Source organism: Ictidomys tridecemlineatus, chromosome 5, assembly GCF_052094955.1.
Source record: "Ictidomys tridecemlineatus isolate mIctTri1 chromosome 5, mIctTri1.hap1, whole genome shotgun sequence".
In the NCBI taxonomy this organism is placed as follows: domain Eukaryota; kingdom Metazoa; phylum Chordata; class Mammalia; order Rodentia; family Sciuridae; genus Ictidomys; species Ictidomys tridecemlineatus.
In genome coordinates, this window is record NC_135481.1 from 95789554 (window position 1) to 95812741 (window position 23188).

The 23188-nt window shown below is 35.0% G+C and overlaps 1 protein-coding gene across 3 annotated transcripts in view; it reads left to right on the forward strand.

The window, feature by feature from the left end:
- Positions 1–23188, forward strand: part of Rbm25 (RNA binding motif protein 25) — a 64921-nt gene that overhangs the window by 16711 nt on the left and 25022 nt on the right. For all 3 annotated transcript variants that reach the window (XR_013439114.1, XM_078050480.1, XM_005321203.5), the window contains 4 exons: positions 6132–6181; positions 7719–7886; positions 12341–12398; positions 15736–15896. Coding sequence is in view for 2 of the 3 variants with exons in the window: in XM_078050480.1 (XP_077906606.1) it covers positions 6132–6181; positions 7719–7886; positions 12341–12398; positions 15736–15896 (437 nt within the window). In the remaining variant the exon portion in view is untranslated. The remainder of the gene's footprint in view (positions 1–6131; positions 6182–7718; positions 7887–12340; positions 12399–15735; positions 15897–23188) is intronic.

The window sequence follows — 23188 nt, forward strand, 5'->3', positions numbered from 1 at the left end:
TTTGTTGGTAGTACAATAAATAATAAAGGCAAACTTATATCAATTCTATCCAAATGCATATTTTTCATATATGTTTCAATGATTTTTATTGCCTTTCTTGCTTCAGGGGTGAATTTGGATCTGATGGAACTTTTAGGATATCAAATAAAGGTCCCAACTCTCCTGTTGGTATACCTAGATAAGGCCTTATCCAATTTATGTCTCCTAATAACTTTTGAAAGTCATTAAGTGATTTGAGTTGATCTTCTCATATTTGAATTTTTGGTGGACGGACCATGGTTGAGGATAATAGAACTCCTAAATAATTAATTGGAAAATTTAATTGTACTTTTTCTATTGCTGTCTTTAGATTATAATTTTTTAATAAGTTTGTAAGTGTGTCATAACATTCTAGCAATGTGTTTTTAGTTTTGTGTGCTAATAATACATCATCCATATAGTGAAATATTTGTAGTTCAGGATTTTGATTTCTAAGTGGCTGGATTACTTTGTTAACATAAATTTGACACATAGGTGGGCTGTTAGCCATCCCTTGAGGGAGTACTTTCCATTCATATCTCTGATCAGGACCTTCATGATTCAGTGCAGGGATAGTAAATGCAAAAGGTGGACTATCCTCAGGATGAATTGGAATGAAGAAAAAACAATCTTTAATATGTATAACTAAAACATACAGGTTTTTGGCAAAGCAGACAATTGAGGAATCCCCGATTGAGCAGGTCCCATAATAATGATCTCATTATTAATGGCTCTTAAATCTTGCAATAATCTCCATTTACCAGATTTCTTTTTGATAACAAAAATGGGAGTATTATGGGGAGATACAGAAGGTGTATATGTCCTTCCGCTAATTGTTGTTTGACCAGATCATGGGCTACTTGTATATTTTCTTTAGTCAGGGGCCACTGAGGAACCCATACTGGTCTTTCTGATTTCCATGTAATTTTTATTGTGTCAGTGGCCCTTTCTGAAAATCCAACCCATGTCTGTCTGTTCCTTGATCTATTTGTATTGGTGCTGCTATACCTTGTTTTTCTAATCTTTTTCCTTTCCTAAAACCTTGTCTAGTCATAATAGTGGGTGCATTTTGATTGATGTTATTTGTTAATGTCAAACCTAATTGATCTAGGACATCTCGTCCCCATAAATTTACCGGAAGATGATCCAATACATATGGCTGTATAGTTCTTCACATCCTTTGGGATCCTTCCAATCGAATACCATTGCACTTCTATAGGGATTAGTCGCCACTCCTAGGCCTCGAAGCGTTTGAGTGGCTTGTTGTAATGGCCAATGTTCGGGCCATTCTTGACGAGAGATGATGCTAAGGTCTGCACCTGTATCCAGTAGCCCATTAAATTCATGTCCTTGAATATTTAGTTTTAGCATGGGGCGAGAATCTAAATTTAAAGAAAGCATAGCCCAATCTACACCTGTGGAGCCTAATCCCTTGGAACCTCTTTCTACAGCACGACTGGAAAATTTATCATGTAGGCTTGGTATTATTAGTAACTGTGCTATTCTATCTCCTGGTGAAATTACTGATATACTCTTTGGAGTACTGGCTGTAATTTTTATTTCACCTTCATAATCGGGATCAATTACCCCAGGACTTATCATAAGTCCTTTTAGAGTAGAAGAGCTGCGTCCCAATAATAAGCCTACTCTTCCAAGCCTACTCTTCCTTTGGGAAGAGGTCCTTTTTTTTAATCCCTGTGGGAATGATTTGAACTCCCATCTCTGGAGTTAGTACTGAGCTGGAGGAGGCGCAGCTGTCCAACCCTGCGCTCCCTCTGGTTTGTCTGATGAGGGATCTGATGGACAATATGTCTGGGCACTACCCTGATGGTGTTGCTGGGTTCCTCCAGTGCTCCGTATATTTGTGGTTTTGGGCCCCGGAGCATTGGGCCCCCCTGTCCATTTTTTGGCAATGGAGTCCGATGCCTTTCTCCACTATATTGTGGATAAACACGTGGTCCTTGTTCATTTTTTGATAATGGAGTACCCTCTATGGTGGTTTGAGAATGGCATTCATTAGCCCAATGTCTCCTTCTACGGCATCGTGGGCAAATACCCAGTATGCTACTCCTTTGATACCTAGTTTTGTTAAACCCTCCTCCTATGGGGCAATTCCTTTTAAAATGTCCTGTTTGTTCACAATTGTAGCATGTTTTTGGCCTGGCATCTAAAACCTGTTGTACTGCAGCTGCCATGACTTGCCCTTGTTCATTAATATCTTTACATAATTTAAAATATGTGTTTAAATATTCATGTTTCCATGGTCTAATGACTTCTCTGCACCAACAATTCGCTTTCTCATAAACCAGTTGTTTTATTAATGGCATTGCTTGTTCTCTATTCCCAAAAACTCTGGTAGCTGTTTGAATAATTCTATCTATGGATTCGACCAAGCTTACAGTGAAGGGTGCTTGAGGACCATAGGTTGTTACAGCCTCTTTTAGCTGCTTTACTTTAGTGATTCATACAAGTTATCACAATTTTATAGGCACTCTTGAAGGACTAATTATTGTAATAGAATTGAGGAAACTGCAGCAGAAGTTAAAGTACTTTCCTAAAGGTTCACAAGTTAAAATGATAGAACTAAGAATCAAACTCCAATTTAACTTCTTTTTAATTGTCAGTGGATATTTATTTATTTATTTATTTATTTATGGTGCTAAGGATTGAACTCGGTGCCTCACACATGGTAGGCAGCAACACCAGCTCAATGCAGATTTGATCCTGAAGTCTATTTTGCAGTTTATTCTGGACATTGATAGGAACTGTAACCTATATCTTTAAAAAATATTGTGAAAACTGGAATTATTTTAAATAAAATATATTTGAAAATAAAGGGACAGTGGTACATGTTTAAGAATTTATTACCAGTTTTAGATGGGGAATTATCTTGAATTCATGTTAAATTTGAACTGAAGTGTGATTTCAGAACTTCGTGATATTTGGAAGAATTTATTTTCATATTTTCAGTACTGGGAATTGAACTCAGGGGTGTTTACCTATTAAGCTACATCCTTGACTCTTTTTTATATTTTATTTAGAGATAATTCAGTTAGGCCCTAAGCAATTCAGCAAGAACCTATCTCTAAATTAAGAGATAGGTTCTTGCTTAATCCTATTAAGCTACATCCTTGACTCTTTTTTATATTTTATTTAGAGATAGGTTCTTGCTGAATTGCTTAGGGCCTCACTGAATTGCTGAGGCTGGCACTAAATTAATGATCCTCCTATGTCACCCTCATGAGCTGTGTGTGCCACTGCTCCCAGCCCTTTATTTTTTGTTTTGAGACAGGGTCTGACTAAGTTGCCCAGGCTGGTTTCAAATTTGTGATCCTTTTGCCTCAGCTTACTGAATTACAGGGATTAAAGGCATGCGCTGCACCTGGCTACTTAGAAGCATTTTAAAATTTATATTAGAACAGTAGTCACATCTTTGATTAATTTTGATCTTTTTTTTTATTTTAAAGATAGAGAGACAGAAAGAATTTTAATATTTATTTTTTAGTTTTCAGCGGACACAACATCTTTTTTTTTTTTTTTTTTGTATGTGGTGCTGAGGATCGAACCTGGGCTGCACGCATGCCAGGCAAGCTTGCTACCGCTAGAGCCACATCCCCAGCCCCTAATTTTGTTCTCATTACAATCTTTTTCTTGGTTCTCAAATCATCTGATTTCGTCCTTAGTTCTGTGAACAAGGAGGGATTCAAGAACTCTCCGTACAGCTATTGCTTAGCAAACATTGTAATTGAAAAGATATCCATAAACAGTAGTAGACAGGTCTTAAACCTTCACAGTGAGTTATTTAGAACAATACATGCCTATCTTAGAGATTAGTTTTCTTTTTGATAGCAGTTGAAATTACAGGTCTCATTTTTTGGATGATATTTTTCTGTGAAAGAATCAGAAATAACAATGTTCTTGTTGGGTTTCCAGATTAATTTCTTATTTGATATCTTTTTTTCTAACTCTAAATATTTGTTTTTACTTTATTTAATAAAATTATATATAATTGTTGTGCATGTTTTGAAATTGTATGCATTGTGGGATGGCTAAATTGAGCTAATTAAAATATGCATTGCTTCATATACTTATTTTTTTGTTGAGAACACTTAACCTTTTTAGTTTTCAAGACTATAATATGTTTGTTGTAATCATCATGTTTTGTTTTTTTTTGCTACTGGGAATTGAACCTGGGGTGCTTTACCACTGAACCAGTCCTTTTTTTTTTTAAGTTGTAGATGGACACAATATCTTTATTTATTTTATGTGGTGCTGAGGGAGGGAATCAAACCCAGTGCCTCACATGTGCTAGGTGAGTGCTCTACCACTTGGCTACAGCCCTAGCCCTTTATTTTTTATTTTGAGACAGTCTTGCTAAGTTGCTGAGGCCTGCAGCCCTTGAGCTTCTAATCCTTTTGCCTCGGCCTCCCTGGTTGCTGGGATTACAGGCCTGGGTCACTGTGCTCGTCCTACAGTTGTTTTATGTTTTATAAAATTTGGACTGGGATTGTAGTTCATGTTAGAACGTTTGCCTAGCATGTGCAAGGTACTGGGTTCAATCCTCAGTACCACACACACAAAAATTATTATTTGACTTCTGTGTTGTTACTTCTTAAATGTAATATTGATGTCATGTTTTTTTTTTTTTTAAATCTTGGGAGTCATTGGTACCATTTCATTCTTTTTTGAAATTTTTTTAAATTTTTTAGTTGTTATTAGACACAATTCCTTTATTTCACTTATTTATTTTTATGTGGTGCTGCGGATCGAACTCAGGGTCTTGCACGTGTGAGGTGAGTGCTGTACTGCTGAGCCACAACCCTAGCCCCCAAAGGTACCATTTCTATTCCAGTTGAAAAGAGTTTTAAAAATCAGAGTCTTAAATCTATAAAAACATAGTTTTGTCTTACTGTGTCCATCAGATCAGGCTCCTGATACACCCTGAAAGGTTGTTAATTTAAACACATGGTCTTTTCTTTAGTTTTGTGAATTAATATAGGTTTTTAATTATTTTTTTAAGATGGGCAGAATACCTTTATTTTATTGTTTATTTTTATGTGGTGCTGGCGATGGAACCCAGTGCTCATGCATGCTAGGCAAGTGTTCTACCACTGAGCTACAACCTAGACCCCTTTATATAGTTTTCATATATCATTGGTACCATTGTTCACCCATAATTATGAATCTGTTTGTTGAGGCTGTTTTGAGGACCACTGAAATAGATTAAAACAAAGTGATAATTGTCCAGAATTTTATATTCCTTAAAAGCAAAAGAGGACTGGGTTTGATCTTCAGTGGTAGAGCACTTACCTAGCACATGTGAGGCACTGGGTTCTATCCTCAGCACCACATTAAAATAAATAAATAAATAAATAAAAATAAAGTTATTTAAAAAAACGAAATGGGGTAGCCATTTTGATTTCAGGATAGTTTTTTTTTTGTTGATTCTTATAGTACTAGGAATTGAACCTTCCAGGGGTGATTTGTACTATGCTATATGCCAAGTTCCCCCACCTTTTTTTTTTTTTCTTTTTGTACCAGGGTTTAACTCAGGGTGCCTAACCACTAAGCCACTTTCCTGTCCCTTTTTATATTTTATCTTAAGACAGTAAGTTGCTGAAGCTGTCCTGAAACTTGTGATTTGTCCTGCCTCAGCCTCCTGAGTAGCTGGGAATATAGGCTTGTACTACTGTGCCCATTTCAAATAGTTTATTGTTATAAGTTCATACAGACCAATCTGATACCACATTACTTATGAAAATAAGACATTATTCATTAATGTTTTATTTTCCTTTATCTTGTGTTTATATTACCTGTGAATTAGGATAATTACTTGTATGGCATGTAGTTGATATAGAACATAGTCGTATTTGAATACTCTTTATTTTTTGGTACTGGGGATAGAACTCGAGGCATTGGACCACTGAGCCACATCCCCAGCCCTATTTTGTATTTTATTTAGAGGCAGGGTCTCACTGAGCTGCTGCTGAAACTGTCTTTGAACTCATGATCCTCCTGTCTGAGACTCCTGAGCCACTGTAATTACAGGCATATGCTGTTGCGCCTGGCTAATAGTATTCTTGAGTCACATTGTGCTTTTTTCCTTTTTTTAGGGACCCCAATGATTCCTGTACCAATGAGCATTATGGCTCCTGCTCCAACTGTAAGTATAATTTAAAGAAGGAAAGTTGTTGTGATAGTCCTAAAAGGTGCTTTTAAAGCTAAAAATCTTGATATAGTTAGAATTAGTAAACAAATGATGGGATTTCCTATGAATTTTCTACCACTAATTTGAATAAGTATCATTTTCACTTAGCTATGCATGTGAGAGAGAATGTGTGTGTGTATGTAGAGAAGAGAGACAGACTGTGTGTTCTAAAACATCCCCTAAATTAATTAATTTTATGATCTATCTTTGTTTCTTTTCAGACTTTTCACATACTGTCTTTTAGATATTTAGTACAGTGGCTTTTTGATCATTCCCTCATCTTATCTTGGTCCTGGGTGATGGGAGATGATCTGACCTTAAAAGAAATGTAGGAATGAATGGGCCCCAAAAATTTAAATGTTGAAAAGTAATTTGTGTAAAGTATCTTTTTACTCTTTCCTCCCTCCTCTGGTGTTTGGCCCTTTTTACTCTTATCTATTTTCTCTTTCTTTAATATATTTTTAAGTTTTATAAGCCTTTCTTCTGCTGAAGTGTTCATTCTTGTGTCTTAAACCCTAATTCTCCATAATAATCAAACCTTCAAAGTGTATTAAAGAATGATGCTGTACTGTAGCACATAATGAGAATCCTCTTTTATTTAGCTAGAATTTTTCTTTGAATTAATTGGTATAACAGACTTCATTTGGAATTCTGTGAGAGAGACTAGATCTCATTACTTTCAACTGTGTATGTTTTATTGTTTTTTTATCTTTGGGTTTTGAAAAGGGAGGGGAATATTACTCATGTCAAAGGGAGAGGAAGGAAATACATCAGAGAAATTGGAAATCTGCTCTGAGGTAGACCACTAAGACTATTTGGTTCTCAGCCCATGGGAAGTCCAGCTTTTCTTGCATTGGACACCCATAGTTAAACTATTTTAGAAAGTCTCCAAGTGATGTTTACTCTTCCCACTTGTATTTCAGGATAGGAAAAGATGGGATTGGGGTTTGGAGGAGCTCCCTCAGCTTGCCAGTGTTTGTCAAGTTCTTACTGAGGGTCTGTGGCTGATTTAAGTACAAAGAATAGTTCCTTCCTCTGGAAAGTTGAAAGTTGGGAAAGCAAACTTGGAACTTAAACTTTTAACAAAGGGTAAAGTGTTAGTATGGAAGAGTGCTATGGAATATTTGAATATTCTGTTACAGGATTAGCAGGGATAAATGGAATTTGCTTTTATATGGATACTAAGAATATTAGATGTGAAAAAGTTTCTGGATTTTATTTAATTTTAAATGATTTATGATGTCTTCAACATTTAAAAAATGTGTCTTAATGACTTTTTATTTGCTTTTTCAAGTATTTGAAAACAATCTAATGGCAAAAGCTGGTTATGAATAAATTTGGATTAGTGGAGTATGCCATATGCTTTGGCAGCTTCAATATAAAGCTTTAATATATGCTATACTCTTACCAGTTTTTAGCATAATGTTACACTAAATGTAATAGGAAATCTAATTATTTTCCAGATCAAATTTATGGCCCTTCTTTATCATAGGTCTTAGTACCCACTGTGTCCATGGTCGGAAAGCATTTGGGAGCAAGGAAGGATCATCCAGGTTTAAAGGCAAAAGAAAATGATGAAAATTGTGGTCCCACTACTACGGTTTTTGTTGGCAACATATCCGAGAAAGCCTCAGACATGCTTATACGACAGCTCCTAGCTGTAAGTTAAACTGTTTACTTTTCATTAAATTTTTATAAATTTTAAAAATCAGGATTTTGAATGATTATTTTTCCCTATTTTTATTTTGAAGAAATTTAAAACTACAGAAAAGGTGAAAGAATGGTTCAGTAAACCCAAACACATTTTGATAGATTTATTTTATCTCTACCGTGTATGTTCCCCATCCCAAATAATTTGAAGGTGAGTGTCATGTGGCATTTCACCTGAGTCTGAAGTGTATCTCCTAAGAGTAAGGACAATCTCCTGCATAATGACAGTGCTATTGTTATTACACTTAAGAAGTGTAATTTGGGTGCAATGTCATTCTTCTCTAGTCCGAGTTACTTGGGAGGCGGAGGCGGGAGGATCACTTGAACACAGGAGTTTGAGAATAGCTTGAGCAACATTATGAAACTATATAAACTATATAAAAATTTAAAGTTGATAAGGTATTGTTAACTAAAATATATCTAATTCATATTTAATCTTTCAGTCATGGCCACAGTAAGTTTTTGGTTTACAATCTGTGATCTATAATTTCTTTAATTGTCATGCCTCTTTAGACAACTTTTTGCTTTTTATTTTCTTCTTGTACTACTGAGGATCAAAACAGGTTCTGGTGCTTGCTAGGCAAGCTCTCTGTTACTTACTAGATCTCCACACCCCCCTCCCTTTTTTTTTTCATTTTTATTTTGAGATAGGTCTTGTTGTATTGTCCTAGGCTGACCTGGAACTTTTTATCTTTCCTTAGCCTTCCAGTTTCCTAGGATTATAGGCATGTGCCACCAGACATGGATATACAGCTTTTAAAATTTTTTTTAGTTATACATGGACACAATATCTGTTTTTATTCATTTTTAGTTGGTGCTAAGGATTGAACCTAGTGCCTCATGTGTGTGAGGCAAGCACTCTATCATTGAGCCACGACCCCAGCCCTGTATAGCTTTTTAATATGGAATAAATCCCCTGCTTTTTTTACTTGCTTTTTGTTTTTTCCTCCCTGACATCGATATTTTTGAGTCCAGTTCTTTGCCGAATATTTCTCCCAATTTGGATGTCAGCTTGTTTGCTCTAGATTCAAAGTAAGGATTTTTGATAACTGATACATTCTTCCTAGGATAGAATAGCAAGAGATAAGACATGATGCCCCATTGATCCTGTCTTTGGAGGTGTTGAGTTACTTGGTTAAGGTCTTCAGACCTTTTCCCTGTTAAGGGTACCTTTTCCTCTGGTATCCTAAATAAGTAGTCTCTGAGTTTACATTTTGAAAATGAGACCTTTACCCTACCAGCTATTAAAACAGTGATTGATGATTGAGTTCCTTTGAAGTTTTTATTCCAAATAATTGTAAGTTCTTTAGGTTTTGTGAAGTCATTTATTTTCTTTCTCTTTTTTTTGTTTAAGATAATTCAGTTTGGTGATACATGCAGATTGTTATGAATTATATTGCATGATTTTATAATATATATTTTATAAATATATTTTATATTTATATATTTTATAAAGAAAGTATTTATAAAGAATTTATAAATTTATAATTTTATAAATTTAATTTATAAATTTATAAGGAATTTATAAATTTATAAAGAATTTATATATTTTATAAAGAAAGTATTTATAAAGAAAGTATTTACATTCCCTCTTTACCATTTCTTGGGGAAGGTATTTTTAAATCTTTTTTTGTTTTATAAATAATGTACAGTATAGCCATTTCCATTTTATAAATTGTTTTCTTTCATTGGATATTTAGATGACAATCATTCATAAAACCCAGCTTTGTTTAACTTAATGATTCTAGCTTCAGATTTTTCCCAGAGAAATGTAACATTACAGTGAAAACCCTAATTCCCAGATTACCAATTATCCTAAACTTTAGGGATTTAGCATTTGTGTGCATATTTTCTACTTCATTGCATATTACAGATTCATAAATACACATTATTTGTAAGGTTTAATTCTGTATTTTAGTTTTTTTTTTTTTTCACCTAACAACTTTGCTTTTCTCTGCTATATATCGTTGTATTGTAGAAATAGTCATAAACTATTGCTTTTCTATTGATAGTAATAAGGATTGTTTTCATATTCTGTTATATTACTGGCAATAGGTCTTTCTAGGTACAAGTGAAAAATCTTCTGTCACATATTCTTTCAGAAGTGAAATTTAAGTATTAGAGCATACTTGAGTTTTCCCCTCATAATTACTCATACCAATTTATACTTAATTGCAGCAGTGTCTAAGTTTCCATTCTTGTATATTGTGTTTAAATATATTATGTTTAAATTTTTAACTTTTTGGAATGTCTAATAGATTTGAAGTTGTCTCATTCTTGTTTTGATTTGTATTTTATTACTGTCTTTATTACTTTTGAAATTATCTGTTGACTTATTATTTTGGTAGATAAAGCGTAGCTTGCATATAGGTCTCAAGTCTCATTCCCCAATTTCCTAATATAGTGACATCATTACAGTGTTATGATGGTTGGTAAATAGTTTGGTAGAACTAAACCTTGTACCATGATTACATTTTCATTGTTCTCTTGGAGTTGTTAATTATGTTATTCTTTTGTTAATAGTTTCTATAAATTTATTAGAAATTTAGAATTCCCCATCATTTCTACTTTGCACCTGCCCTTTTTCTTCAATTGTTAAAATATATCAAGTAATTTTAATTTCCCTTCTTTTCTAAAGGCCTTTCTGCCAGACCCCTCTATTTTTGTTTTTGGTTTTTGGGGGGTTTTTTGGTACTGGCTATGGAACCCAGGTGTGCTCTATTACTGAGCTACATCCCCAGCCCTTTTTATTTTTTATTTTGAGATAGGGTCTCGCTACGTTGCCAAGGCTGTCCTCACATTCATGATCCTCCTGCCTCAGCCTTCTGAATAGCTGTGAGTACAGGTGCATGCCACCATGTCTGGGATATCTGTTCATATTTAAAAGTTATGAATTAAAAGAATGTTGTGTGCATAAGATCAGATTAAAAAATGAGGCTTTTCCCAAACATGGGGTAATTTAGGAAGCAGTCAGAGGATTTGAATGTTGCTATGTGGAGGTCTTTTCTTTGGGGCTGTTTGGTTTCTCTAGAAAACTTTCCCATGCCTTCAAATTGACTGCTTATATAGGGTTGGGGGTGAAGTGCTGGGTTCAGCCATCTTTACAAATACATTTACATTCTTCCCTTTAATCCACTCTACCTCATCCAGGTCTTCTGTCTTATCTGGTACTCAATACCCCAAGCCAGTTCTGTTCATTCTTTAGACATTAACACATTAACTGAACTACTTGGCTCTGATTATTTAATTCATATTCATAAAGTCAGGCAAGCCCCCTTTTAAAATTTAGCCTCATTGTTCATTTTTACTCCCATTTAGATTCACTTGTTTTTCTAGAGTGGATTAGTATAATTCTTTGTCCTTAGTATCTTCCTCTGTAGACATGAAGATATAGACTTCATTATTGTGCTAAATGAGTTACCACCCAGCCATTTGCTTTTTTTTTTTTTTAATGAAGTCTGGACAGCTGCTCTTTGCCCATCTATTATAACTTGTGGGTTTCTTCTATCTTTTATATTCCTTGACTATCATTTTAATATTTCCTCTGAAGGAAGATGTGAAAAATGTACATATCCTTTCACTTTAACAGGCAGTTAATGTTACAAATAACTTTTTTTTTAAAGCCTTCTGGGTTATGCTTTAATATTTAGAAATAATGTTAGGCATTTTGTTAACTTTCAATATATAATAATGTCCCATCCTTCACTTAACCCCTTAGAATTTTGGATTTTTTTTTTTTAAAATGAGACAATACTGGGAATTGAACCCATATCTTGCCATGTTGTAGATGTTGCATGCATGTCTACCACTGAGCTGTATGTACCTGCAGCCCGTGGGATATCTTCAGTCATTTTACAGAAAAAAAAAATTTTTTTTTACTCAGTTAAAATATCACTGTATTTAGTAATTTATGTCCAAGTTACTTTGTAAATCATATTAAGGTTTTTCCTATATCATTATATATAAAATACAGGGGGTTTTGTTTGTTTTTGTGGTGCTGGTGTTCAGACCCAGTGCCTCCCAAGTGGTATACAAATGCTGTACCATTGAGCTAAATGCTCAGCCCTGTAATACATAGTTTAATTTATAATTTATTTGAAGTACACGTAACCATATTAGGTTCTTGAATTTTTATATATATATATATTTGTAAGATAATTTATGGTATAAGTCTCTAATATATTAAAAGATAGTGAAGGGAATTTTGTTAAGAAGTATCAATGAAGAATTTATATTTGTCTTAAAATGATCTTATTTGTATTTTATACAAATTTGTGAAGATTGAGAGAATTTCAACAGACTTATTTGCTGGTATGATCTTATTTATGTTTTTGCTTTTTCTTCCCCTAGAGAGAATATAATTGTTCTCTTGCATTAAACTTAAGTTTTCTTTTTCTTTTAAAGAAATGTGGTTTGGTTTTGAGCTGGAAGAGAGTACAAGGTGCTTCTGGAAAACTTCAAGGTAAGTCATGTTTTCCTTATTTGTTGATTGTTTTTACCTGTTTAAATAAATCACTTTACATGTTTTATTTTCATTGTCTTTTTCATACTAGAATAGTTTCAAATGCAGTTGAAGATAATTACTGAGAGTTGAGATTAATGGGTGGAAAAGTGGAGGACAGCAAGGAGTTAAGAGGAAATAATTAAAATTACTCTGGCTTGTTTCTATATTTTATCACTTTTTTGGAAACATTACTCAAACATATTATTTTTTATACATAAGAGGAATATTTCTGTAGCCAGGCCTGTTTGTGCACACCTGTAATCCCAGTGGCATGGGAGGCTGAAAGGGATGGGAGGATCAGGAGTTCAAAGTCAGCCTCAACAGTGGTGATGGCAAGGCACTAAGCAACTCAGTGAAACCCTGTGTCTAAATAAAACAGGTGGTATATATTTTGTATAGGACTGGGGATGTGGCTCAGGGGTTGAATTCTCCAGAGTTCAGTTCCTGGTATCCTCATTTAAAAAAAAAAAAAAAGTTTTTTCTGTGAAAGCAGCATGGTATAATTAAGATGGAAAAATTGCAACTTAGGAAGAGAGTAGAAAAGATGTGACCTGTTATTTTTGAAAACAAAATGTGCTTTTTATATTTGTCTGTGGAAATAGCTAGTGGATAATTTTCTTCTTCTTTTTTTTTTTATAATTATTTTATTTTTATGTGGTGCTGAGGATCGAGCCCAGTGCCTCACATGTGCTAGGCGAGCATGCTACTGCTTGAGCCACAACCCCAGCCCTAATTATTATTCTGATGCTGCAGATGCAACCTAGGGCCCTCACCACTGCTAGGCAAGCATTCTACCACTGTGCCACACATTCAACTCTGAAAATATATCTTCTAAACACTTTGATATGGAAAAATTCATATGTACATAACATTAGAATAGTGGGTTAAATTCCCATTTACTCATCATCCATTGTTAATGTATTGTATTTTGTCAGTACCCTGCACAATTGATTTTCTTTGTATTATTTATTTTATTACTTTTGGTACCAGGGATTGAACACAGGAGTGTTCAGCAACTGAGCCATTCTCCTCTGTTTTATCTGTTTTTTTTTTTTTTTTTGGAGACTAGATCTCATTAAATTCCTGAGGATGACCTTGAACTTGTAATCCTTTTGCCTCAACCTTCCTAATCACAGGAATTATAGGCATGAACTATTGTACCCAGCAGATTCTCTCTCTCTTTAATTTTTTAGTTTTCGGTGGACAGAACATCTTTATTTTATTTTTATGTGGTGCTGAGGATCGAACCCAGCACCCCGCGCATGCCAAGTGAGCACACCATTGGTTGAGCTACATCCCCAGCCCTCTCTCTCTCTTTTTTAATACTTTTATTTTATTTTATTGTTTTTTTTTTTTTGTACTGGGGATTCAACTCAGGAGCACTTAACTACTGAGCCACATTCCCAGCCCTATTTTATATTTTATTTAGAGATAGGTCTCACTGAATTGTTAAGTGCCTCACCAATGCTGAGGCTGACTTTGAATTAGAGATCCTCCTGTCTCAGGTTTCCAAGCCTCTGGGATTATAGGCGTGTGCCATTGTGCATAACCAATATCTTTATTTATTTATTTTTATCTGGTTCTGAGGATAAAGATAATATTTGAACATAAGGATGGAAGAATATTTAATGTTACTATGTTTAGTATGGATTCATTGTAGTTATTATTAAGTTAAAGTTTAAGTTGGCTTAAGTTATCTCTGCACATTGGATCTCCAGTGATTTTGTTTTGACTCTCATTGTCTTTGTGGCTTCCTTATTATCTGATGTGACCTGATATTCACAGCAGATTATTCTGATAGATTTTCTGGTCCAGGCTTGGAATCATATATTTCTTTTCATATATTTTTAGTTTTTATGGTTATAGATGGACACAATATCTTTATTTACTTTTGTGTGGTGCTGAGGATCAAACTCAGGAACTCACACCTTCAAGGCAAGCACTCTACGAATCAGCCCCAGCCTCAGCCCTGGAATTGCAATTTCTTTAAGGTGCTTTTAATGAAAAATTATTTTGAAAATCACAATGTTGAGTAACTCATTATACCTGGTTTGGTTTTTGCTTTTAGGTTTTTTTCGGTATATATTCATTTAAATTCTGGAATGAAAAATTTTTATTTTCTGTCTTCTGATGTTTGTCACACGTTGAGAATCTGGAGTTTCAAGAACAGTGGAGGCAATATTTATCACTAACTTGTTTTTGTCTTACCTCACATTGTATATATAACAGTTCAGACTAAAATAATACCAGTATTGTCATCAACAGTGTGAATTTTGAAAGTTACTCTTTTTTTTGCCAGGCTTTTTGTCCTTAGGTTATATCACACCAAAAATGTATGGTTAAATCTGCTGGTTTAATATCGTTAAGAATAGGGCTGGGGATGTGGCTCAAGCGGTAGCATGCTTGCCTGGCATGCGTGCGGCCCAGGTTCGATCCTCAGCACCACATACCAACAAAGATGTTGTGTCTGCCGAGAACTAAAAAATAAATATTAAAAATTCTCTCTCTCCCTCCTCTCTCACTCTCTCTCTCTTAAAAAAAAAATCGTTAAGAATAGTTCCTCCTTGTGCCATTATGGCGTTATTTGTATACATATTTAGAATAATTTATTTTTAACTTTGGGTTCCCTGGGTTGTTTTAACATCTTTATTTTATTTAAAGACATTATTAGTGCTATTCCCTAGTTATAGAAGGAAATAGATAAATTAAAACATAACTTACATAGAAGGTCAATACTTTTTATAATTTTATCCTCTCGGAATTGAAAAGTGCTTTGCTTAGGTTCAACCAGTTTGTTATTGCTTATTTGTTGCTCTTAGGATGTCTGGATAGAATGATTAGTGAAGTAATCAATAATCAGTTTAATCATTAAATTCACTGACATTGCTAATTTTTTTTTAAGAGAGAATTTTTTTAATATTTATTTTTTTAGTTTTTGGTGGACACATCTTTATTTTTTTATTTTTATGTGGTGCTAAGAATCGAACTCAGCGCCTTATGCATGCTAGGAGAGTGCACTACCGCTTGAGCCACATCCCCAGCCCAGATATTGCTAAATTTTTTTATCAGAGTGTCCAATAAGTACCAGTTTGCTTAATTTGAGTTTTTCTTTTCTCCTGTTTTTTTTCTCCTCTTCTTTTTTCTGTTGGTTTTTGATGTTGCTAAAACCAAAATGATCATGAAAGGGCAATGATGGACAGAGTATTCATCCTTATATTGGTACATTTGCCTAATCATTTTGATTCTTCATCAATTTTTGTCTTTTATTGATGTATCATTTACTCTTTATACCTAGCTTTTGGATTCTGTGAGTATAAGGAGCCAGAATCTACTCTCCGTGCACTCAGATTATTACATGATCTGCAGATTGGAGAGAAGAAGTTACTTGTTAAAGTTGATGCAAAGACAAAAGCACAACTGGACGAATGGAAAGCAAAGAAGAAAGCTTCTAATGGGGTATGTTTTCTATAGTGTAAACATTTGTATGTCAGATGCTCTTTCACTGTGAATACTCCCTATTATAGATGAATCTAAAATGGGGATTCACAAGATTGTTGTTATTGTGTGTGTATTAGGGCTTAAATGCAAGAAGATATTTTATAGTTTGTAGTTATTATATGTCTTTTATCTACCCACAGTGGGTGCATGACTGTTGGTTTGCTTATTCCAGGTTGGGATGAAGGTAGTAAGGGAGGCTGGACAAGTTTAACTTGTCAGAGAAAACACTGGTACAGACTATTCCTAACAGAGATAATTCATTAAGGCAGCTTTGTAAGTAAGTACAAAATATATTTCCGCCTACACAATTATTATTAGTTGCCCTCTACTTTAGAAGTACACAGATTCTAAAATGAATGAAAATAAGTCACTACTTAGTTGGGTTTCTTTATTCAGGTAATCATAAATAAAAGAGATTTTTGGATGATGTTGTATGTATTATTACCTCCCCTTCTAAAGCGAAGCATATCTTAAACCTGAATATATTACGTGTTTATTCCTCCCTAGTTCCTTTTTGAAATATTAGGTTGAACAGATCTTTAAGTAGATCTTTTATTTATTTTTTTAAATATTTTTTTTTGTTGTAATTGGACAAAATACCTTTATTTTATTTATTTTTATGTGGTGCTAAGGATCAAATGAAGGGCCTTGCGTGTGCTAGGTGAACGCTCTAATGCTAAGCCTCGACCCCAGCAGAAGATCTATTACTATCTTCCTCTCAACAAATGAAATGAAATAGGGGCTGGGCATGGTGGTACACAACTTTAATTCCAGCAACTTGGGAAGCTGAGAGGAGGATCGAGTGTTCAAAGCCAGCCTCAACAAAAATAAGATGCTAAGCTATTCAGTGAAATCCTTTCTCTTTCATTTTGTATTTACAAAATAGGGGTGGAGACGGACGGTTGTGGTTATGGCTCAGAGGTAGTGTGCTTGCCTAGCATGTGTGAGGCACTGGGTTCTATCCTCAACACCACATTAAGTAAAATAAATACATTGTGTCCACCTATGATTAAAAAATGAATATTTAGAAAAAAATAGTTTTTGGGATGTGGCTCAGCTTCAAGTGCCCCTAGGCTTAATTCTCGTTTCACTGCCGCCCCCCAAAATAAAACCTTAAGTAGCCCTTTGATTTCACTTTCTCATTACATTTCAAGATAGAAATTTCTTTCTTGTTTTCTCTCCATTTTTTTTTAGTTGTTAATGGACCTTTCCATTTTAAAAACATTTTACCTTTTTTTTTTTAAGTTGCCGATGGGCCTTCATTCATTCATTCATTCATTTATTTATATATGGTGCTGAGAATTGAATCTAATGCGTAACACTCACACATACCAGGCAAGTACTCTCCCATTGAGCTACTATCTTATATGTTCTTTCCTCTGAGCTACTACCTTATATATTCTTTTACTTAAAAAAAAAAAGAAATTGAAGCAAATTATAAAACATAAATTAAAAATCAACCATTTCCTTCAGTGTAAGTAATTGTTGAAACATGCAAGAGAAAAGTATCAGATTACATGTAGAAGGAAACCAGTTCACACCTTAGCAGATTTGTCAACCCATGACTGTCAAAGCTAGGAGGTCCTGGAACAGTATATACCAAGCTCTGAAAGAAAATGGGTGTCAACCAAGAATCTTAAAAAAACCTTCCATGATCAACACAAGTTAAAAGAATTTACAGCTAGGAAGCCTACACTACAGAACATTCTCAGCAAAATATTTCATGAGGAGTAAATGGAAATAAAAAATGATGAAAATCAGCAAAAGGAGGAAAAGCCAATCAAAGGAGACAACAAAATCAAATTTAAAACCAAAAACCAAAACGACAGGAATACAAATCATATCAATAATAACCCTGAATGTTAATGGCATACACCTATCAATTGAAAGATAGACTGGTAGATGGGACATAAAAAAAATAGACCCAGCAATATGCTATCTTCAAGAAACTCCTAGGCAAAAAGATCCAGACTGAAGGTGAAAGGATGAAAAGAACATATCACATGTGTGGACTACACAAATAATCATACAAAGTGGACTTCAAAGTTAGAAGATATAAAAAAGGGGCCTTTCGTACTGCTTAAGGGAATCATACATCAAGAAGACATACCAATCGTAAATATTTATGCCCCAAACAGTGGAGCATCTATGTACATCAAACAAAGCCTTCTCAATTTCAAGAATCAAATAGACAACAACATACTAATAGTAGGTGACTTTTAACACACTTCTCACCACTGGATAGATCTTCCAAAGAAAAACTAAACAAAGAGTCATCACAATACCAGACCTTGAAGTATACTACCGAATTACAGTCACAAAACCATCATGATATTGACCTCAAAATAGACATGTAGACGAATGGTACAAAATAGAAGATACAGAGACAGTTTCTTCATGCTAGACAAAGGCGCCAAAAACATACATTGGGGGGAAAAACGCCTCTTTAACAAATGGTGCTGGGAAAACTGGAAATCCACATGTACCAAAATGAAAATAAACCCCTATGTCTCACCCTGCTGAAAACTCAAAAGTCAAGGCAGTAGATCACACATCTTGTGCCTAATAGAAGAAAAGGTAGACCCAAGTTTTCATCATGTTGGCTTAGGAACTAATTTCCCTTAACACAACCCTTAAAGCACAAGAAATAAAATAAAAAGTCAATAAATGGGATGGATTCAAAGTAAAAAGCTGCTTCTCTGAAAAGGAAACAGTCAATAACATGAAGAGAGAGCCTGCAGAATGGGAAGAAAATCTACCATACGCACACTAAAGAACTCAGAAAATTAACACCAAAAAACAAATAACCCAATCAATTATTGGGCTAAGGAACTAAAGATATCATTCACAGAGAATGTATACATTGGTCAACGAAAAAATGTTAAGCATCTTTAGCAATTAGAGAAATGTAAGTCAAAACTCAGAATTTATCTCACTCCCGTCAGAATGGTAAAAACGATAGGTGATACAGTTCAGTGGTATTTACCATGTTTAGTATTCTGTACCCCTCCAAAATAAAAAAACCTGCAAAAGAACGTTTTTCTTACATAACATTGAATTAAAACAGATGTTTATGGATTTTATTTTTCCAAACATTAATTGTATACTTTTGAATGTAGATTGCATATTGACCCATTATTTTTTGCTCATAGTTTATTCAGTAACTTCGCATGTAAGAAAAAAGTTGAACAATCTTACGTAATATAAATTTTTTTTCCAATAACCTTAGCAAATATAACTGTATAGTGGAGTACTTACTATATATTTGCCACAAGTTTAAAGAGAAAATATGAGTGGAGGCTTATTCTTTGTCCTTTTTTTTTTTTTTTAAAGAGAAAGTGAGAGAGGAGAGAGAGAGAGAGAATTTTTAATATTTATTTTATTTAGTTCTCGGGGGACACAACATCTTTGTTGGTATGTGGTGCTGAGGCTCGAACCCGGGCCGCACCCATGCCAGGCGAGCGGGCTACCGCTTGAGCCACATCCCCAGCCCCTATTCTTTGTCCTTAATTATTGATTATTTGAAGGGATTTAGATAGCAGTCACTTACATAATGATAGGGAACCTTGTGTTACTGCATTCAGGCTGTTTAGTCAGACTTTGGGGCATAAGAGAGAAAACCACTAGTAGTTCTCACTGTATATATTTAACCCAGGCCCCTGCACATGTTAGTCATATACCATTCCATTGAGTTGCATCCGCAGCCTCATTCTATAGTTTCCATTTTTTTTTGGTGCTAGGGATTGAGCCCAGGGCCTTGTGCGTGTGAGGCATGCACTCTACCAACTGAACTGTATCCCCAGCCCCCAGCCTAGTTCTGTAGTTCTCATTGACTGAAAATAAATATGAGTTTGGAAGAGCAAGATATTTTTTCTGACCTGGAATTTTAAGGGGATTTATGTACTTATGTAAGATGTCTTGTCATTACAGTTTGAAAACTTGTTTAGATTTGTTGTAGGTGCAATGTCTTCCTCCATTCCATGTTATTTATTTATGAATGTGTATGTTAGACTGAGGTTCAGAGGCACTTTATCACTGAACTACTTCCCCATCTCCTATTAACGCAGGATCTTACTGCATTACCCAGACTGTTACCATCCTTGGCATCCTTCTGCTTCAGCCTCCCAAGTTGTCGGGATTACAGTTACATGCCCCTATGACTCACTTTTCTTTCAATTTCTTATTGACATTTACTAAAGGTAATTTAAGCTACCCATGCTTTTCCGTTTAGTCCATGTCCTGGTGCTTGCTGGATATCCAATAATAAAAGCATAGGAGTAGGTATATCTACTTGACATTCAGAATTTGTGGTTGTTAACTACACAGTCAAGAATGAGTTCTGGGGGCTGGGGATGTGGCTCAAGCGGTAGCGCGCTCGCCTGGTATGCATGCGGCCCGGGTTCGATCCTCAGCACCACATACCAACAAAGATGTTGTGTCCGCCGAGAACTAAAAAATAAATATTAAAAAAAAAATTCTCTCTCTCTCTCTCTCTCTCTCTCTCTTTCTCTCTCTCTCTCTCTCCTCTCTCACTCTCTCTCTCTCCTCTCTCACTCTCTCTAAAAAAAAAAAAAAAAAAAAAAAAAAGAATGAGTTCTGGCAATATTTTGAGAGAGCCAAGTGTATTACCTTCTAGTAGAGGAGAGATGCTCTAGAATATCTTCACATCTTTGTCTAGAAATTAGTTGGGTTGAGTTAACATTTTTCAGTTCTGTGCATTTCCCTAAGTTTGCAAAGATGGTCTTACTTCAGGCAATAAAAGTCAGTGTCAAAAGAGTTAGACTTGGTCAAGGGTGGTGGTGAACGCCTGTAATCCCAGCTACTTAGGTGGCTGAGACAGGAGGATCACGAGTTCAAAGCCTGTCTCGGCAAAAGCGAGGTGCTAAGCAACTCATTAAGACCTTGCCTTTAAATAAAATATAAAATAAGGCTGGGGATGTGGCTCAGTGGCTGAGTGCCTCTGAGTTCATTCCCCAGTACCCTGCTCCCATGCTGGAAAAAAAATAAGACTTGAAGAGCTATTTGATACTTCCCATTCCTTTTAAAAATGTCGAAAAGGTGGTTCATGTAAACATTTTAGATAATCAGTTACTCTGTATCTACTGTTAAGCTATTCACTTGTTTGCACTCCAGTCTTTTATTAAAAAAAATTTTTTTAAGTTGTGGTTGACACAATATCTTCCTTCCTTCCTTCCTTCCTTCCTTCCTTCCTTCCTTCCTCCCTCCCTCCCTCCCTCCCTCCCTCCCTCCCTCCCTCCTTCCTTCCATCCATCCAACAAAGAGTCTTGCACGTGCTAGGCAAGCACTCTACCGCTGATTCACAATCCCAGCCCCATTTATTTTATTTTTTGGTTCTGGAGATTGAACTCTGGGACACTTTAGTATTGAGCTACATCCTCAACACCCCTGGTCTTTTATTTTTCTTCAGTCATTTGTTTGTTTTTTTATTTGTTTGTTTTGGTACTTAGGATTGAACCCAAAGGCATTTCATGTATCTCCATGTTTTTTAAAATTTTGAGATGGGATCTGGGTCTTGATTAATTGCTGAGGTTGCCCTTGCATTTGGCGATCCTTCTGCCTCAGTGTCCTGAGTGCCTTGGATTATGAAGTCTTACTTTTTTACTTTGAGACATTGTCTAAGTTGCTGAGCTTGGCCACAGATTTATAATCCTTCAGTCTCTATCTCCAGAGTCTCCTCAATTACAGGCATGTGTCACATTCCCTATTTATTTTTACTCAGTATGCTTTTCTAATTGGTGGAATAGAAGACGGAAGTGGAAGTCAGGAAATCATTTATGATTTAGATTGTACATTTAGAGCTGTAGGTTAAACTTGCCAGTCTCTGTAACCAAAAATAGCTTCACCTTTTTATAATAGTGTTAATTTATTTTTGTTTTTTTCACATATCAGTTTAGACATTAGGCTAATAATCTGCCCTACATGTGTTGATTGAGGGATGATTAGCCATTTTAGTGTTGAATAATTTAGTGTATTCGAAATGGCTGTTTTGTAATTTGGGTGAAATAGCCAAATATTTGAATTTTGTTTTTTAACATTGGGGTAATACTCAATGTAGGGACTAAATATTTTTGTATGAACAGGCCTTTTGATTTATAATGGCACTTTTATTCCTGTATTTAGAAAGGTGTGGAGACTACTCAAACCAGAATGTAGAGAATATGCCAACAATATGTGTTGCTTTCCTTTTTTTGTTGTTAAATACAATTGTGTTTTTTTATTTTTTTTTTTTTAGTTGTAGTTGGACCCAATATTTTTATGTGGTTCTGAGAATCTAATCCATTGCCTCACAGGTGTGAGGCGGGCTCAGAACCACTGATGTACAGACTCAGCCCTGGATTATTTTCTAATTTATTGTATTTTGAGAATTTAGGTCTGAAAAGATAACAAGCTTTTATTAGAAATGGCCATGTGTGTCTCAGGACAGAAGGTTTTAGTTCCAGTTCATTAGAGGATTTACTTTCACATAAAACCACTGGAGAAACAGGGCAAGATGTGTTTTTCGTGATAGGTATGTAAGTTGAAGACCTTATTTAAAATAAACACATTACCACTATTTCAGTTTACTTAATTGTTGGTAAATTATAATCGTTTTATTTGTAGTCATATGTAAAGCATCTTCATCAAAGATGCCAAGTTGAAAGTGGGCTATAAGAAGATTGGATGTAGGAGCTGGGCATATAGCTCAGTTGGTTTGAATGCTTGCCTTGCACGCATACGGCCCCTGCAGCGCGCGCGTGCGCACACACACACACACACGCACACACAAAAAGATTGGATGTAGAGGCAGGTTTGAGAAAGGAAGAAACTTACTGAGGGTGTGCACTTTTATTAAACCACATGATACGTTATATTGAACTTGTCTGTGTCATAACTCAATTCTTACCTATGATGGTAGATATGTAAGGGTAAAATTATCTTTATTCAGGCTTACTATATTTTTCACATAATATGATCTGAATGATAATTTGTTTGACAAATTGATAAATAAATGCTTACTGAATATCTATTTGCAACAGCTATAAGAATACTGGCAATGGAGTGATTTGTTGGTAGGTTATATTGTTAAATAATTACAAGATGGGAAACTGGCCTTCAGTAGAGTTGCAAGTATTGTGATGAAGAGCCAGGTATGCGTGCAAAAGAGAATGGTTCTGTTATGTATGTGAAAGATTGTATGGTATATGGTAACCAAGTAAATTGATAAATCATAAGGATATGTTTTGATTATG